The following is a 20,469-nucleotide window of genomic DNA, read 5'->3' on the forward strand; positions in this document are numbered from 1 at the left end:
AGTGAAGCAGCCATATTGTGACCGCAGCTGTTTACACAGCTGACACACGTGGCCGTCGAGTTGTTTGCACTATTTAATGAGTTATATAAGCCTTACTCCGGATCTACAATAGGTGTATTAAGCCTTAAGTCGTAAGAAATTGACCAATTATAGTCGAATTCGAAGAGAATAATCGACTATGATTCGTCCATTTCTTATGACTTAAGGCTTAAAACTCTATTGTAGATCCGGGGTTAAGTAATTGGTCAAAGGTTAAGTAATTGGTTTTTTACGACTTAAAGCTTAAAATATCTATTATAAATGTAAAGTAATGAAATACAGAGCTCCCTTCGCTAATGGAGTCAACAGAGTACAATGGTGATTAGAGTATGTTTATGTTTACGACACTGAAGCGGTCGAAATATGGCGGCGTAGGGAGTGATGGTAGGGATCCGATCCGATGGTGGGGGTTCGATATCGCTTCTCCTTATGTATAGGACTCTACACTGAACGAGATAGGCGACGAGAGATATCCAATGAAAGCTCTGCTTTTTCTCACGTGACGATGCAAATCAAAGCTCTCATTGGATATCGCTCGTCGCTCATTGCCCATCGCGTCTAGTGTCCCTAGAAGGTAAAGATTACGGAAAAAGTTAACAGATTACGGCCTATTATAAATCAACCCTAACGCGTATATTTTATTATAATTTTGAAAAAGGATTTTCAATGAAATCTATAAAAAAGGGAAAAAGTAATTGTTTTACAAAAATTATATGGTTTTAATTGTTAATAGACGGCTTCAGAATCTCCTTAAATGTAGATATTTAACAAAATAATTTTTAATATGTAATTTTTATTGACAATTCTTATTAAAATATGATTTTATAAAAATATAAAATTAAATTAATTATTCTCTTAAAAGAATGTGGCTGATAACCCTAACTGGCAGCTAGTATAGCTGCGGAGGTAACGTTGTCACAACGTTACCCTCGCAACTAAAATAGAAGCGGTTGCGCTAATCGCGAGGGTGGTTCACTCTAGATCCACTATATCCATATCAGTCTGCGGTCGTGGCGTTCTTCGCCGATGACCGATCTCTGCGAGAAGGGTGAATAAGGAAGCGGGGGCGGAAGAGTACTATCGCGGTTCAGATAATTTATGAAGTATGAACGCGCGCCCGCGCTCGCGCGCATGGGCTCGCATGCGTGTGCGCGTGTCGTCATCGTTGTCATGCACAGTAGTGTAGGCGACGGTGAAGGTGAGAATGTTAGCGAAGACCGTGGCGCGCTAACACGGGCGATACGACAGAGTGGGACGTGTTTCCTATACCGTGGACTACCGTGGACACACGCAGCAATGAAAGCGGCGACGACGGCGTTGGTGACGGTGACGGTGACGGTGATGGTGACGGATCATTAGCAACGACCGTTGGCGAAGAAGAGAAGCGCTGGTTACGACGTGCAGCAGCGCGACCGTCATCGCGTCGTCGCGTTTCGGGCGTACATCACGGTTATCAAATATCACGTCGCTCGGCACGTTCGCCAAGCAGCGCGTTTACCAACATTTACTCCGGTTTTACTCCTTCACGTCGACGACTACCTCGCAAGCGCGCGCTATCTCTCTCTTTCTCTCTCTCTCTCTCTCTCTCTCTCTCTCTCCTTCCTCTCTATCTCCTCTCTCTTTCTATCTGTCTCCCTCTGTCTCGAGACACTGAGGACGATCAGCTGTTGTGGGTGTTCCGTACGTCGTAGGGACCAGTGGACAGACACCGAATATTAATCTCGGAATATTAATTGTAACATCAAACAGTGCAAGTGTGAAAAGCCGTTACGATACTTGGAAATGAGATGGTTCAACGACGGTGCCGTTTTAGAAGCTTGACGTGCAGCACGTAGAGTCTGTGCAGGACGTGACGCTTGAAAGGCGGAGATTATGACGAGCAGCGTGAGAGTCCATCGACATTCGCGTAGCTACACCACGGTAAACCGTGTCAGTCCGTCATGTACATATGATTATCCGGGTTCATGCGTTCTCTTACTATCAGCGGCGAGCGAACGACGACGACGGGCGTGGAAGGAGGCAGTCCCCCGGGCGGGGATCAGCGAACGCAGGCCTCCTCGTCGTCTGTAACTGGCAGTGACGTCCAGGGGATGCCTAGTCTACACTCGCTCGTCTTACGACGGGCACCACTGATGGACATGGGTGCAGCGACCAGTTCGGTCACGTCTGTCACTTCTCCCACTAAGCTAGCGGCTAGCCAGAAGATCGAGAAGGCCAAGCTTAGTAGCATCAGATTACCCCTGATACGCAAGGAGGCCAGTGTGGTGAATCTCTCCCTGACAGAGAGAACGATGCCAGGTAGAGAAGCAGACGCGCCTCTCTTGCGTCCTGAGAGCAGCGCAAGTCTGGAGGCACGTGGCGGCAGTTGGATGAACCTGGGTCCTGGCGCCCTGAGGAAATGCGAAACCGCCGTAGGACTGAGTACCTCGGCACTCGAGGGAAGACCCATAAATCGCAGCAGAGTTTGTTCCCGTTGCTCCAGCCTGCTGTCCTTGGCGTCCAGTTCGCGTTACAGTCTGGCCGCTGGCAATTTCGTTCCTGCAGGCTCACAGCAGACAATCGGACGGATATTTTGTAAACTGTGTCTTGTTGACACTTCTCTCTCCAAAACATTTAAGATTGAGGGATGCGGTTGTTCCTATTGTAAAGATGTAAGTCTAATGTTTTAGATAGTTGTCCATTTAGGAAGGATGTGTATTAGAGAGATACTTATTTTGTTTTCTGATGACTTTTAGTGCATGCGTGCCTATGTAGAATTTGAGATTGAGGAAGGCGCGTACGAGATTAGTTGTCCTGATGCTCAGTGTGATCATGGCGCTGTACTATCTTTGAAGGAGATATCAAGCCTTGTCAACACAGAACTTGTGGAGAAGCATTGCAAGTTTCGTTTAAATAGAGGTAATATGGATTCTATATCTATTCAGTTAGATGTAAAAGTGTAGTCGTCCACACAAGATCGACACCATTTAAAACACCATTAAACACTTTAGTACAATCAATATAATTTTGTATGCAGATGTGTCGATGGATAAAGGACGTGCATGGTGTCCACGAGCGGGTTGTGAAACAATATGTTCGATAAATGGCAACAGTGGAAGCGGCACTCCTTTAGGTCCTGTTCACTGTCCCAACTGCTCCACAGATTTCTGTTCAATATGTCGCGAGCCTTGGCACAACGGGCCCTGTTCAGATCTTCCATTAGGAATACCGTTCGGTAGCGATCACATTAAATGTTGTCCTATGTGTTCTGTGCCGATAGAAAAGGACGAAGGTTGTGCTCAAATGATGTGCAAAAGATGTAAACACGTGTTTTGCTGGTACTGCTTAGCATCCTTAGATGTGAGTATTCGAAGCGGTAAAGGAAGTATGCGATTAAAACGTTCCAAACCTTTAACATTGTTGCTTTATGTATGAGAATGCTTGGTATAAGACCCAAATTGATTTTTAAATTATTAATGCGTAGGATGACTTTCTGTTGCGACACTACGACAAGGGACCATGTAAGAATAAATTGGGCCATTCACGTGCGTCCGTGATATGGCATCGAACGCAAGTTATTGGGATCTTCGCTGGTTTTGGCCTACTTCTACTTGTCGCATCGCCCTTATTATTATTAGCGGCACCTTGCATCGTATGCTGTAAATGCCGTGTTTGCGGCTCTTCCAGACTCGAACAAGAGGAAGGCGACACGACGACATAGGACCTTCTAAACTTTTTAATAGATTTTCGCTTAATTGTTTCTTTGAGCTAAAATATAAGCACTCTTCCTAGGCTTCCATGCATGGGAGACAATATAATTGGCAACTTATATAGATATACATTGCATTTTGTTAAGTTTATGTTCTATTTTATTTTTTTTGCGCCTAGAAGATACATAATACAAAAGGGCAAGAATGTATATCTCAGTCAAGAAAGGAGAGACAGAGCATATCGTGTGATTAATAATATCTATATTTATGTTTCATTTAGACATTGTTTGGACAGAATAAGAGATGTTGCACTTTGTATAGTTACAACATGTTTGTTCTCCTGATATACATTTATTTTTATATAGTCACTTAATAAGTTTTATATAATGATTACTTTTATAAAAAAGGATTATTTTTATGATGACTTGTCATTAATTATGTGATTTAAGTAAATCTAATAATTAACAAATACTCATAACGAATACGTGAACATTCCAAAAATTTATTTATATTGTATATTTCGGATGTTAGATTTCTTATACTGCCGCGCAAAGCATGATATAATCATACAACCGAACGTTGTGAAAACATTTGTGTTGTACATAATTGTGTTTTTATTGCTATTTATCAGAACGTGAGTTTATTTTCTTGTTGCCCTTGTAAAACAGTGATAACAAGACACCAATAAATCACTTAGTTTTTCTTGATTTTTACATTATGTATAACATAATTAAATTAAAATTTATATTTTAAAATATTACAGTGTGTGTATATCTATATGTGTGCCCACATCGAACTACCGTGCAAGGCTCAGATCTACATTTTTATGGTGAAACGAATGATCATGTGAAGTATTAGTTTACACAATATTCTATTCTTGTTATCTTAATTTGTGGGTGCTTTTATGTTTGGTGATTTAATCGCATGTATATTACATGTACATTAATTTAGAACGATAAAAGCATATAGTGAGTAAAAATAGCTATTACATACAAGAGGATCTATCTCATGCGATTATGCATTTTATCATTGAAATCAAGAGAATGTTGTTAATATGTATTTAACACGTTATCGTTATCGATCGATGCGTGAGCTGTGCAGTTAATGTTTGACATTAAGAATCTATAAATCAATATGTGCCATGTGATTGCGAGACTCTTCTGAAATTACTTCCAGGAGCTCGAAATCCGCGACGAATAAATTCGCATCGAAACGTGTTAATTACATTCATAATAATTACATATTATGTATTATAAATGAAATTTAGATTATTGAAGGTCACGGATATGAATAATCAATTTTGGACAATAGTATGTTATCTTCAAGAAAAAACAAACAGATTCTCAACGCAAAAAATAAACGATACAATAAAATATCAAGGAAATGACAGTATATATATATATATATATACATATATGTGATTACGTAATAAATATATGTGGTATTTTGTATATAGTAAAATGTGAACGCTTAAGTGACAAAATGTGGGAAGACGTTACGTTTGAACAAAAAAAATATGCATTTCTCGTAAGTACGGTACAGAGAGTTCAACGAACGATTGCGTTACGTATAAGTTTCTGTGTAGTTGACTTTCATTATTTTACGTCAGAAAACTGTTAAAATATCTCACATTTGTTGTATTATTAATATCGTATGTAAATATGAAGATACACGCGTTTGTGTGCGTACGTGTATACAATTATGCATTTGAGTGTGTGCACTCGTGTTAAAAAAAAAATAAAAATACAATGAACTAGGAGTAACACTATACACTCTCTACGTTTATCTCTTTGAATTCTTTTTTTTTGCCCGAGCACTTTATCCTCCAATCTATTAATATTAAGTTGCAGTAGTTGATGACAAAGAGAACTTCCGAAAATTCGCCTTTTGCACGCGCGGACGTGTGCGCAAAAAAGAAAAAAACAAGAATTCGTTAAATATTAATGAGATGTGTATACATATATGTACAGCATTTCGTACAAAATGGAGAAAGAAATTGCTCAAGGTCGGCCAATCGATATCGATGACGTCAAAACCGAGAAATGCGGCATAAATTATTTCTACAACTCGTGTCTAGCGTGCGAGATTTTAACTGATAAAAAGGACGATAGCTCTGTTTGCTTCGCGGCCGTCACTTGATCTAAAAAAAATATTTCTGCCGTGCTAGTCGCAGTTTTTTTATCTCTCTACGAGTTATATTTTTGTATCGGCGGTAAATGCCATTACCATAATGTCATGAACGTTAAAACTGTCCCGTTAATTTAACATACCTTTCGAACCTGTGGAGTCGAGGAGGGAGGGAAGCTGCTGAACTCTTTACCGTTTCTATTTTTTCCCACTATGACGATATTTGTACAGAGCCGCCCGTCAAGAAAGGCTCATGAAGAAATCTTCCTGGACGCTTCACAAGAGGGGGAGGGGGGGAATTAGTACAGAACAAAATCTGATAGAAAAAGATGAAAACAAAAATAAATTTAAATATCATGTTCGTTGACTCGAGATCTTTTCTTTAACCGCGCTCTTCCTATTTGAATTAGATAAATATATAATTTGGAGGACAGGAGAGAAGATGGAAAATATGAAGAAATGCTATAAAGAGAAAGTGCAGCTATAAGAAGAGATTTGTAAATGACAGATAACAAGGAAATAAAATGAAGCATCGGCTCAAGGCTTGCACCACTTTGTACACTCTTTAAAACGGCTTTTAAGAATTTTGTGCAAAAAGAGAGGGGATAAAGTAAATTAAAAATCTATAGATATTTACTATACATGTATTTTGAAGTATACAAATTTTTATTTTTTTTCGAAGAAAATGGCAGCACTGCGATTAATTCAGACTGGTTTTCAGCGAAAGCATTTAATCGGGTGATAACTAGATTTGCTGCGTTCAATAGAAAAAACAACTTTGCAATTGTTGTAAAATTCTTTGATTGGTCTTGCCCTTAGTTCCTCACTGAATTTAGATGTATATAAACAATCATATTAAAAAATTGTACAATTGTTGTGCAAAGCTGCTTCTTCAGCTGAACGCAGCCATTATCATGAAACGATTTTGTAAAAAACAAAAAGCAAAAATTTTTTTCTACACATTAAAAATATTTACAAAAAAAGAAAAAAGTACGTAGGGATTTTCAGAAATATGCTTTTTTGAAAAATAACCAATGAATATTTGAAAAAGAAAGTATTTTTTACCAACAGATTTGGTACAAAATGTTAATAACAATAACAATTTACTAATCAAAAAAATCATGTACTTCTTTAGATAATTAACAAATAAAGATTCTCTGCAAGTTTCAAGTAAATCGAATCAAAATTGTAGAAGTTATGTACGCCGGTTTGAAAAATGTTTTGAGAAAAACGTGTTTGTTTTTCATGTGGGTATGTTCTTTGCGCATCAAAGCTTGTGTAGATACTTGGAATTCCAAATAGTGGAGCTATATTTTCGCATGTATAAGCAGTATCATATAAAGGAAAGATTTTTTCAAAATTTCAAAGTGGTATAAGGTCTGGATGAAGAAAGCAATCTTTGAGGAAAGGAATGAAAGATATCAGCTGACGATACTCCTTCACTCTTAGAGCTGTATACAACATACATATAATTAAACCTGTAATTTTATTCTAAATTTTAATTTATGAATTATATTTGTGAGCCAAGATTCGTTTGGCAAGAAGCACATTACAGCTCTTGTTTTAGTTATTGTATTAGATAACATCTTGCATTTCGACAATTTTCTTTATTAAGAAACGATAAAGGATCAATATGTATGTCAGAAACGTTAGTTTTCACGTTAAATAAACATATCGTTAATAGCTTAGGATGTTAAGGAATGGAATTTTCCAGATTTATTCGGGCAGATAAAAAAAAAGTCGACCTGTAAAGCACAGATCCCTAATGAAAAAACATTTGTACAACTTGGTTAATTGAACCCATTTATTTTGTCTGCTACATAATTTGCCGTATGAAAGTATAACTATGCAATAAAGGATAAAAATTAATCGGAATGAAAAGATTCGCATCCGAGAGGTGCGATAGACAAGTGGTGGAATGTGCATGAGCAAGCAGGTTTTTGCTGATTAGAGCTTCAGAAGCTTGCTCGGCAATTTACACACACATTATCTAACGCACCGCGTTAATTAATGCAATTTACCAATGTTGATGGAATTCTATTCTTTAGTAAACTAGGTACACTTTATTCTAAATCTGTAGATTTTCTCTAAGAATCTGCGGATAAGTTATTACGTATACATATATAAAATACATTAACAAATACTTGTTAAGAAAATTACGCGAACAAATTGATAACATGAAACAATATTGAGTTATCATAAATATTAGTACAATTGTAAAATACAGTTAGTGGCAGAAAAATGAAGATAATTACCTAAAAATAAAATTAACAAATATAAGGAAGACCAAGGCAGCATGAATCACGGATTATCGTGGATCATTGACTATTTAGGGTAATTCAGTGTTTTTAGATTAATATAACTGGTATTATACGATTTTTGCATGCATTTTTAGATATACTTAATTTTTTATTTATATAAAAAAATGAGAAAAAAATCTTATATTTAAAAGTACTTTTGAAAGTTTAAATTTTTGTTGCTGCGGTCTCCCCTATATCTAAATAAAACTAATACAAGATTATGTCGTACAGCGGTAAGGGTTCCTGAACAAATGGATTATTTAAGAATACCCTTGGCTTTGAACACATCCCTCATAAATCCCTTCAGATATTTTATCTCCTGCTGCAAGTTCTTCATCTTTTCTTTTAACTTCTCATTGTGCTCCACCAGTTCGCGCTCTTCGCCCTGTATCTCTTTGATCTCTTGTTTCTTTTTCTGTCTATAACGCGTGGCAGCGTTCTTATTCTGTTCTTTTTTCCGAACCTTCTTATCCTCAAGAGACGATCGAGAATACGGCTTATGGCGATGCTTCGAAGAGTTGTAAACTGTTTGTTTCAGGCTTGTTCTCTTCTCGGTTTCGAGACTCCAATCGGGATCGTCAATGGAATCGTCGGCCGAACTGCTATTGGAGCTGCACGGGCTTACGGGAGACGGTATATCCTTGGTATGTGAGCGAACGTATTCGTCCACCACCGCTAACTCGTTCGCAACATCCCCGCCAAGCGGACTTAGCGAGTCTATGTTGTCGGTATTCCACTGACGCGGTATATTGTCCACATACAGCGGTTGTTCTGTTGGAGCTATGTTGTATATCGGTTGATCGTTGGTAAACGATTCCATAGGCTGCAGGGTGACCAGCAGCTGCGTGTCCACATTGACCGATTTATGTGAGGGTGATTGCGGAGGAGTAAGCGTCGAACTGGTTGGCGGAATGATCTGATGACAAGCCTCGACGTCACCCAAAACCGTTTCAAATTCTTGCAAGAGGGTTTGTGTGTTGTCATGTTGTTGTTGTTGTTGTTGTTGGTGTTGTTGCTGCTGCTGTAATGTCTTCGTCACTGTCATCGGATAGATGACGGTGGAGTAAACCGGTAATTTATTTTGGTTTTCGGTAAGGGATATTTGTTCAAATATAGGCAGTTCTATCTTTTCCTCCAGCCAATCTGAAAAGGGTTCTGAAAGCAAATAGACGATTTTGATTAGAATGACAGTTGTTTGCGCACCTTGGCTTTAACGTGACTCTCTGCGGAATAAAGCCTGAGACATGAAAAGCATAAGCAATTGAAAAGCGCGGCAGGGAATGACAAACTTCAACTTATCAGAAATTGTGTATACCAGAATACATAGTTCTGATATAGATTAAAATTTGTTATTCTTTGTTCCTATTGCTTGTGCTTTTCAATTATGTGCATTAGGTTAATTCGCTAGAATTCCTTAAGCAAGAATTTAAATTTTTTATTGATCTGTTATATATCAGGCTCATTATGAAGAAATTTATATTGTACTATTATACAGATTTTCTTATATTTTACAGATTTCTTCTATTTTATAGAGACTTTCCTTATTATAGTAATATTTATAGATTTATTACAGTAATTATATATATATATATAAATTTTATTGAATTAAATGCATGCACTGAAATTGGCGGACAACATTTAAACTTACTTAAGGAATTCTACAATTCGCAAGCAAGTAATATCGCAAATTCTTTGGGTAGCGATATGCGCGGCCGATGGCGCCGTAGATCGAAACGCGCCCGTCTTATTTCTAATTGACATCGCATATCAGTTCGCGCGCCACACTCGTGATGCATTCATTCGTTTGCAAATGAATCACACATTGGCGATATTATATTTCCTGGTATGTGTGCATTGTTATTGGATAAAGATAATTGAGACGCAATAGTACGTTTCTGGAAACATGGCATGGCCGGCAAATATTCTACGATGTCTATGAATGATCGATCCTCATATTTCACATAACATTAAGACTGTTTACCGTGTATTACGTTCTGGAAATTACGTTATCCATCTTTCATGTTTTATCGGCGGCGTAAAATCGAGTTTTCTTCCTCATTCTCTAGTGGCAGCTCTTGTAGTGCTCAGGAAAGAGATTAATTTTATGTAAGCGTGTCCTGAGTAACATGTTACTCGACAATATTCTTTTTATGTATCAATTTGATTAAAAATTTCAAGCTGATAGCTAACAGTACTTGCAACGTGCACGAACAATAAATAGGTGTGGCGCATTAATACAATTTCATGGACATTAAGTAGGAAAACAAGTTCCTCATTTGCAATCTCATTTATAATGAGATTAATCGCTGGGCTGCAGTGACGATTTTTTTATTTCGTATGCAAAGTGATGTTTATGATAAAAATACATTTTTAAAAAATCATTACTAATGTCTGCATGTGCGTTAATAGCCTTACAGAACTTGGACGAACGCTTCAAAATACTCTTTCTGGAAGGTTTCGCCTTCTCGAGGACGTAGCCGATCAAGGACCTACAGTGCACAAGAAGTGAATAATTTTCACACTCTCTACGACAGCCGTGACCTATTTTATGAAACTTTGATCAGTAGCTATTGGATGTTATCTTCATTTAAATACAAGAGAGCAGGAGATTAGATAAGACCATTTCTGTATTCGGATGACGTTAAGTGTTAGAAGTGCACAAAGAACTTTCAGGAAAACAGAGATACGCGGCGAGTACAGTTAAAATGTCATCAAATTAAAAATGCTACTATACATGTATATACCGTATTTTTAAATAAGATAATGCTTTAACTACATTCGCATGTTTTCTTAAAAGTTCTCATTTATACATATATATATATATATATCGAGTTCATTATCATAACTTTTTGTTTCTTAAGAAAATAGATCAGACATCAAATATAATATCCTAAAACCTAAAGATATGATTGATTTTTTACACAGAACACGTATCTACTTCGTGATCTCTAATATACTTTTATGAAAATATAACGAATGAGATAATTGACTTGATAATGTGTTAGGAATGTAAACAAATGACAAGATTGATATGGATTTGAATTTCAGCAATATTTAAAGATGCTCCTCGTCAAACATATTGGCGAGAATCTTTTTGAAATTTATGTATACCTGCTATTTACATTATCGCGGATGCGATTTGACGTATTATTACTATTATCTTTTATTTCCAAACTATTGGGCTGCAAATCTGAAGTTTCGTTTGTGATAACGAGAAATGACATGTGCGACATGTTTCGGTGACGAACAACATCAAAGCGTTTATTTAAATTTTGAAAAAAATGTTTAAATTTGTTCAAGTTTTAAGAAAAATTCGTATATATAAATTTAATATAAATTTGTTTATTATATGAGCTATTTATTTTTTTCTACTCGTAACTATAGAGAAAAAAATTAAGAACTATTCAAGAGTTTTGAAAAACTTTATTTCCAATGTAATACTTTTTTTCCGAAGCATTGCAGATAAAGAGAAATGTATTTCATGAACACAAAATATATAGCCCATAAAAATATCATAAATGTCTATTTGTTGGAGGAAGAAAAAAAAAACAGACATGCCATGTCAGTTGATCAAACTGTTAATATGTATTGTAAAATATATAAACAAGATCCTTGAAGAAACAATTAAAAAAATATACATATATTCCAATTCTTCATAAAATTTCCGAACTTTCTTAATAGTAAAACAACAGTAAATACTTTGAATGTGAAATTTATCTAACGTAGGGGGAACGAAAATATTTTATCTGTACACAAATGAATTGCTGATTATTGAAAGAGCACGATTTCACGAACCAATCTTTTTGGAAAACAAGCAGTCTATATATTCAAAAGAAAATTACAATACTATTATACCAAATCGTAATTATATTTAAGAACTTTGGGAAGGTAGAAATAAGCATGCCCAGCGTGTGTTAAAAGCCTCAGTCACAAAAGGAAAAGTACAGGCAATAGAAACAGGGAAAAATCTGTCAGAAACGGTATATTCTGATACACAGTTTCTGATAGGTTGATATCTGTTATTTCTTATTGCTTGTACTTTTCAATTGTCTTAGACTTTATTTTAATCTCGGTTCAATTAACTCTTCATATTTTTCTAGTTCTAAGAATTAGAAAAGATAAAGAGTAAATCGACTCAAGATTAAAATTAATGTACATTGGTAGAAATGAACATACAGATCGACATAAATTGTTCCATCTTTCTCGACATTCTTTGAGTAACAAAGAACAATAGTTGTATTACCAAATTTAAAAAATCTTAAAAAGCAAGCACCGAAATCACCAAGTCGCTACGGACACTTCTCGTGTTTATTTGTAAAACAAAATATATATCTATATCTATGAATAGCAAGTCATCTCTTGTTTTATCTCGAGTATTTTTCCACTATATTTTTAAATCCTACAATACAATGAACATTTAAACGTTATTTTAACATGACAAAAAATATCTTTTTTTGGAATTACGCATTTTAATTGCTGAACAATTCATATTATTTTTACGTTTTAAAGAATGGAATGCATCATACAACAGTTGTAATAATAACGATAAAACTAACACAGTACCAATATGTCTACATGTACAATGTGACCAGATAACATATTTCTATCTCCTACCCCGCCTAGGTAATAAATTCTGTATTATGCCTCGACTTGAAGCAATTCGGAGCATTCAAGTGGGGGCAAACAGAATAAAAGGGGAAGGGGGAAAAGGAAACCTACCGCTGTAACATAAGGCAGCCATGGTAATTGCGCGTGGTTTGACGTTTTCCTTGTTAAAGGGACGGGAGGAGAGAGATCAGGTGGGAGTGTGTATCTGGTGTAGCTGGTTGGGAAGGGCCGGTGGTTCCAATATAATCGTTCTTTCAGTAGCGCCGACGTAGCGTGCTGCGGCTCGTACGAAGACGTAGAAGAACGTGCGATCCTCCCACGTGTAATCGCAACAGATCGGCCAATATTCAACGTCTTTTCACAAGCTTTTGGGAGTTGACGATGATCTCTCGGTTCCACGTGTACCGATATGCGAACTGCATGCTATTATATAACATTAGCACGCTCCACCATCGAGACGACAGATCGTTTTCACGGATCAACTTTAATGATGCCAGTCTCGTAGGATTACCGGCGCCAAGCCACCGTTCTTTTCAGGGCACCCGCGTGCGGTTGTGCCCATGCATCAATGAACAAATATCGTTGCCGCAAACCTCTGCCGTACCGGATCAGTACGGGCTGAATCGTCGCCGGATTTCAGATCTCCACAGATATTTCGCTGCAGTTCGTCCCGTGCTTCCTCCGGATGACGGTGCGCGATGCGATCGACGAACTCGCTTGATATCCCGTTGTTCCTGAACCAGTGAACGTTTAGAGATTCCAATAGTCTTGCTGTTTCCAAAATACAACGCGAGGTGATATTTTGCGCAGAACGATGTGCAGCCACGTGTTTGCGTTGACGAGCGTCCGATGTCACATCCGGCGATTTCACAGCAGCTTTTTACTTCTTATCACGCGTGCAGGTCATTCACCGCTCCTTCTTTAACGTTTTCCTTGGTGGTGCTATGAGATATGTACTACGAGAAAATCTGCGTTCTGTTCTCCGTGGAAATTTCCGGTGATTCGCGCGGGAAAACTGATAAGAGATCCCTCGTGAGCGGGGAAAAAGATGTTTTTGCAGAGATCGATAAGCGGCAGTCGAGATATCAGAAAATGACGTAGAGAAGACACTGATAAGAGATCAAGATGTTGCGGTTTCCGTAGACGACGGTTAATTAAGCACTGATGTAGCGCGACGGATCGGCGAATGGCGATCGTGCAAATTGGACTTCGATGGCCTGTATACTGGCGAGAAACCGCTCCTGCTTATCTTTGGACTTTCCCCTCTGTCACCCCTACTCCCTCTTCTCAATCTCGCCACTGACACCGCCATCACCCCCCTATCATCGTCTATAAGACCGAAGCCATTCGCGTAGAGGTTAACCAGTTTGTCCCACTCTCTTTTACAAGAAAAAAAGGAGAGGAGCGCACGAGAGCGACAAAGAGAAGGAGAGAAAAAAAAAGAGTACGCGCGCGCGCGTCTGTTCTTGTTTGCGTGTGTATTTGTGTGTGCCGAACGGTACCAGTGGGAAAGAATGAAAGCGATAGAGGGATACGAAATCGAACGAAAATACCAGTTTTCACTTTTTTTTGCGCAGTATGGAAAAATGCGAAAAGTAGGCGATTCTTAAGTTAATGCGCATTCACGTGCGTTTCGTGTGCTTTACCATGGCTTGCCGCTCGATCATATTTGCGCACGCGGATATTGCAAAATATCACTCGAAAGCATAAAGCAGTTTTTTTTTGCATCTCGCTTCTCTGGAATATCGAGAACACTGGATCCCTAGAGGGGTCCCGAGGTTCGTGACGCCGTGCTACGCAGTGGTTCTCTGTTAAATCGCTTATTTATAACAATGTCATTTAAAATGCAGGCGATACGACGATTGGGATTTCTTATAATTCAGATACGATAATGTGTGAAAATTGTGTGATTTGTAATTATATATCAGAAAGATCTCTGCTTTTTTTTTTCTCGGAGCAAGTATAATATGATTATGTTAAAGATTATGCAAATAAGCTCCATTTTTTTAGTATGATCATAAAACTAGTTAGTAAGTAATCATGCAATTAATTATTTCATAACATTTAAATTATTAGATGTTATGATAAGCGTAGGTTTCTGAAAAATTGCAGAATAAAATTCGAGAATTTTACTTTAATTATTTCGATCGAACGACATTCGTTTAGTGGGCTATACTTTTTATGACATACAATATCCATATCAATGTTTATGATAACAAGAGTAAAAAAATTAATTTGCCAGAAATGTAAATCTGATTAATTTTACTTTAAAATATTAAACATTGTTTCAACGAAATCTTTCAGAAATTTGACAACAAACCAGGATGGATATCTTTAGCTGAGTATCGTATTCTTGATATGTAAAGTTTAATAATAAATTTTCTCTAATCAAATTAAAGATTAAATTCGAGCAAGTTTTATTATAATAAAAATGTATTAATTTCTAATTATGAAAATATTTAATGTTAAATTAATATTACTTACTATAAAAATATATTCATTTCTTGAAATAGCAATTTTCTTTACTCAACAAAAATAAGCTCCAAATTTGATGACAAATGTTTTGTTAAAGCGTCATCAAAACTTAATTCACTAATAAAAAATTTAACAAAAATACTTAAGTGTCAGTGAGTATCAGTGAGTTATTTAATTATATAATATAAATATACATCTCATATCAGTGAATTATTCAATTATAATATATACATCTTATTTATAAAATCACGTTAATCAAGAATCAGAATAACCCAAGATTAGTAATTACATTTATAAATTTGTAATGTATTCTTGTATTTTACTACTGCATATTACGATATTTATTTTTAACATTAAGAAAAAAGCAATATTTATAACATTTAATTTTCTGCTTATCTTCATATGTACAATTACTGCTTCTGCTTTACATTCTGATTTGTAATTCTGACTTGACTTTTCCTGTTCTTAGATAAGAGCTTACGTAGATAAGACTATATTCATACAAGATTTTTAAAATTGTATTTTTGTATGTTAAGCATATTCTAGAATAATAAAATTTTACACATGTATATTCGCACACAGATACTCAAAATTTTAAGATATGCTCAGTTTTTTTTCATGTAAAACGAAATAGAATATCATTAAATTACCAATTTTTGTCGCTCGTTGCAATATGAATATTTATCAGATATAAATACCGTTATCGATTTATACACACAATTATGTAGATATTTATAATAAATTCGGTTGGACACACTAATGCACACTGGTGCATATACAACATTTTTTAATATTTCAAATAGTTTTTGAGATATTACAAAAAAAATCTAAAAACCACTTTATCCATAAGGAGTGATTTTATTCCTTAAAACAGTTAATCCAATACCAAAACCGTTTTCCATACCAAATGAAATTTTCTAAATTCATCTATTTATGTGACTTATGGTTAGTTATAAACAAGTTTCCTGAAAACCAGAATTTAATACTTTGTAAGGTTCTTTTTTGTAAATACGTCCAATCGAATTCGTTATTAAATAGACAAGAAACAAAAATAATATATTTACCTTCTTTAATCCATTCGTCCAATTTTTCTAAAAGCTGTTTTGCCACTTGTGCACGGGAAGGATGGTCTTCATACATAACAGCTTCCGCAGTATTATTAGAAATTTCTACAGAATGATCATCGAATAAAGGCCAATCGTCATCAATTTCTAATGACGGTGTCCCACTGCGGGACACCGGCTCGTACTTCCATAGCCACATCTCCTGCTCCTGACTGGATGACATCTTCAATGCGAATCCAACCGAAGGATATTAAAGAATGATGAAAAGAAATTTTGGTCGGCTTAGCGACGTAGCTAGTAATGAACGCCATATTGGCACTGAAAAATAAACAATGATTTCTATATTAATAACAAATCAAAGAAACGAACAAATAGTGAGAATAAGAAAAGAATATAAATAACAAAAGAAAATAAACATTTCTCTTGCTTTCCCATTTTTTTAACCTATAAATAAGTGTAGTGCTCAGAACACCTCAAACAAATTTCATTTTTATAGTTATATTTTTTAATAGTTGTCTGATTTTTGTCTTGTTCTTCGTCTCCGCACTGGACAACACTAAGTTCCGATTTTCCATTATCTGGTTAACTTGTGGTTAGGTTTAATCTGATTATACTTTTGTGTACACTATTTAGGCCCATTTTCACAATATATGGTTACCCAAAGATTAAAGGTTACCAACAGATTCATCAATGGAATTCATTCATGAATTTCTTGATTACCTTTTAATCTTTAGGTAACCATATATTGTGAAATCGGGCCTTAAAGTGAGATAGGTATAAACGTTTGACATTTGGTAAAAGTGAGAAAGAGTTCTAGTGCAGTCTAGTGTGGAAATAAAAGACCTTAACTTTCATCTTATTCTATAGGTGGCTTCTGATAACTCAAACTTGAGTTAGTTCCATTAGGACTGAAAAATATGATAATCACTTAGTACTTTCATGGTTCGTAACAACTCAACTTGTACGCCATGAGTTAAATTGAATTAGCTAGTAGCAATAAAACTGAAGCAGCAATAAAAGGTAATTTCGCAAAATTTTACAAATTGTGAGATGTAATATGCTTTTATTAATTTATACTAAGATTTAAATTTACTTAAAGTTACAATCATGTAAAATTATCGTTTTAAAATGCGTTACTGTAAATTGAAAAAATTTAACTATAATTTTTTAACTTCCCGATAAAAAAACTTTTCATACATGAATATATTTTATGTATGTTTATACATAAATATGTATAAACATACATAAAAATGCATAAATATTCATAAACATATGTAATTATATATAAAATATGTCCATGAACATTCATTGTAATTCTTTCTTTTGTGAAATTATTTGTTAGTGTACTAAAAATAATAATGAGAAGACATAAAAAATACTTGTTCGCATTGTTTGTTTTAGAAAAAATTAAATTTGAAGAAATGTGGAACTAATTCGAACTTAGTTATTGGAAGCACCTTCTTTCGCCACACTTCAAATATATTTAATATATCTTCTCATTCCTTCTCTGATAATCGTGTAACTTCGTGTGTCGAGGCATTTGTGACGTCATGTGTACAACAAATGTAAATTAACTCAATTACAAAAAACATCTATACATATATGTATGTACATATATACTTAAGTGATAGAAATTAATCGTTGATAATTTTACTATTAAATGGAATGTAAATTTTGTTTTTTATATATTCGATTAAAATTCTATATTTAAATTTTTAATTATATATATATGCATATATTTTTCACAAGTTTTACAAATAAATTTACACTCAGACAGTAACAAAAATAGAAAGTTCCGAACCGGAAATCTCGAATGATTATTTCTCGCTTATCTCAGCGGAAGCTAATTTTTTTTTTCGTATGCAGATTACGCTGGGGAATCGACCACAGTTACATATTGGTGTAGGAAGCATCATGACGCAATATGAGATTATCGTCTGGCAATATCTTTCGACGAGATTGGACAACGTGCACGGATCGTGAACATTTACGTGGTGTATTAACGTAATGCGCAATTGAACAACGAAATGATGTAAAATGTTTCTCATAATTAAGGAGACTGGCGGAGGAATAGCCATCTTTCTATCGTGACAATTCATATTCGACGCGATGACTATGACTCACAAGATGGCCAACGAACCTCACATGCATAAGAAACACGAACTCTATGCGAAATATCCCAACGAGACAAACAATTTTGTACTACTTACCGCATGATTACTTAAGGGGCGTCGGCACACTTGCGTGTGCAAGTCTTTTATTAAACTACAGCATCATCTTGCTCGTATTCTGGAACGCAGAGATAATCCAAACGTCTTCTTTACGAGCCTCATGGATGGGAAATGCGAGCAGCGAGCGTTGGCGCCGTCGGCTTCCGCTCGGGTTTCGATCGGGTCACGTGACTTTCCCTCACGCCACCGTGACCTATTCCTCGTCGCTTTCCCGCGCGGTTCGCTGTTTCCAGTACCGTATTAAAGGCTGTGTTCCAAAATTTACTGTCAATACTGAAAGTTTATAGTGCACGTGACATAAATTATAGATTCAGAGTACTAACAATAAATTTTGGAACATAACCTAAGGCATATGCTGAAAGGGCATATACCCATACAGCACCGATGTTTGCAGCAATATCTGGTTGCTACAACATTGCAACATTGCGTATTTGCAATGTTTCAGAAACATTGTTAAAATGTAGATATGCAACATGATTTTAATAATGTTGCAGCAATATTTAAAAAAAATTCTGCAAGTAAACTACTGATTTTATGCTTGAATACTTGTGTATGCATATACATTTTATAATTGTCAAGTTTTATCAATCAATTTTTTCTATACAAACACGCGGTCCCATATAGCATCGAAAGTTTTCAGAAATATCTCAAAAATATTTGAACTAAAAAGTGAAACATTTCATAAAAATTGCGAAATACCATGTTTGCAACATTTCTGAGACAGCTCTGGAATAGTAAAATGCAGAGTTGGCAACGTTACCTCATAAAAATAACTCGTTACCATTACCTTTCTTCAAAACGTAACGAGTCGTTTCTTTTTCGTTACTTTCTTTTCTTGACACTAATAGAATATTATAGCGTTTTTATTGTGCGCACTTAGTGCACATTGAAGCCGTTGTACACAACTCTAAATGTAAAAATGAGATATCTCAATTGATGAAGTGTGCCTAAAATATATTTTATCAAATAGCATAATAAAATGTATTGAGGATTGACTCGTTAATTTTTTTATTAATCATACATTGATTATCATATCAAATTTAATTGGTTTCAGAAACCATCCTTCTCTGGTAGATTCCTAAATTTTTGATCCCAGCACCCTGTTATCCAAAAAAGAGGCGTATAATTAACAGCTTAATGGACAAAGTATTTCTTCTCTCACACCCGGAGTTCGATCAAAAAAATCTTGAATTGATTATACACATGTTGCTTAACAATGATTATCCATTGGATTTTATTTGCAAAACAATAACGAACAGAATAAAATTTTTAATCCACAATAAAAACTTTAAACAAAACCATACAAATTCTGTTACGAATGAGCAGTTGACACCACGAACTAAATGGCTCACTTTACCTTACGTGAAAGACTTTTCAGAGAAATTTAAACTTTCCATACAGTACCGAAAGTTTTCAGAAATATCTCAGAAATATTTCAACTGAAAAGTGAAACATGGCCTATCTCCCGATTATAGACAAGCTATAAAAGGTCGAGTTATTGTCGCTCATACACAGTAATGAGTCTTTCTGGCGTGATTTTTTTATTACTTTCCAATTTTTATTTTCTTGGAATTGATTAACGTTTTAATGTCAGATTTTCCCATTTGTAATCTCAAAAAATACTAGCTAAATCTAAAAGTGACTCACTGTGTCTGATACTGACTGGCCAAATCATGAATAACATATCAAGAACCGGTTTTTGAATTATATAGTAATGTTTGCGATATGATGCTCTGTGACTACGGTGAGCGTCCTTATTGTCGGGATAATTAATTATAATCTTAAAGTTTTTTGATAAATTAACACACTTTCCATATTCTCTATTTCGATATTTCCAATATTTCCTTTCTTTTTTCTTTTTCTTTCATTCTTATTTGGGTTTAATTTCTGGCATTTATATTCTCGATGTAGGGGAGCTCACCATGACAAGATAACT

General features: G+C 35.5%; 2 protein-coding genes across 3 annotated transcripts; one reads left to right on the forward strand and one right to left on the reverse strand.

The window, feature by feature from the left end:
• The first annotated feature begins 1,057 nt into the window (after positions 1-1,057).
• LOC108723789 (probable E3 ubiquitin-protein ligase RNF144A) lies at positions 1,058-5,112 on the forward strand. The gene is made up of 4 exons (XM_018449754.1): positions 1,058-2,690; positions 2,775-2,937; positions 3,056-3,378; positions 3,503-5,112. The coding sequence occupies exons 1-4, from the start codon at positions 2,004-2,006 to the stop codon at positions 3,737-3,739; spliced, it is 1,410 nt and encodes a 469-aa protein (XP_018305256.1). The 5' UTR covers positions 1,058-2,003; the 3' UTR covers positions 3,740-5,112.
• Positions 5,113-8,309: 3,197 nt separating this feature from the next.
• crc (bZIP transcription factor crc) lies at positions 8,310-18,680 on the reverse strand. Of its 2 annotated transcripts, XM_018449755.1 has the most exons (3): positions 18,513-18,680; positions 16,303-16,620; positions 8,310-9,310 (listed from the first exon to the last, which is right to left on the reverse strand). In XM_018449755.1, the coding sequence occupies exons 2-3, from the start codon at positions 16,523-16,525 to the stop codon at positions 8,412-8,414; spliced, it is 1,122 nt and encodes a 373-aa protein (XP_018305257.1). In that variant the 5' UTR covers positions 16,526-16,620; positions 18,513-18,680; the 3' UTR covers positions 8,310-8,411. The 2 variants fall into 2 exon arrangements, with proteins under 2 accessions (XP_018305257.1, XP_018305258.1); XM_018449756.1 differs by lacking the exons at positions 16,303-16,620; positions 18,513-18,680 and adding an exon at positions 12,875-13,992.
• Positions 18,681-20,469: the final 1,789 nt, after the last annotated feature.

This window comes from Mycetomoellerius zeteki, unplaced genomic scaffold (genome assembly GCF_001594055.1).
Source record: "Mycetomoellerius zeteki isolate Tzet28-1 unplaced genomic scaffold, Tzet1.0 scaffold25, whole genome shotgun sequence".
Lineage (NCBI taxonomy): Eukaryota > Metazoa > Arthropoda > Insecta > Hymenoptera > Formicidae > Mycetomoellerius > Mycetomoellerius zeteki.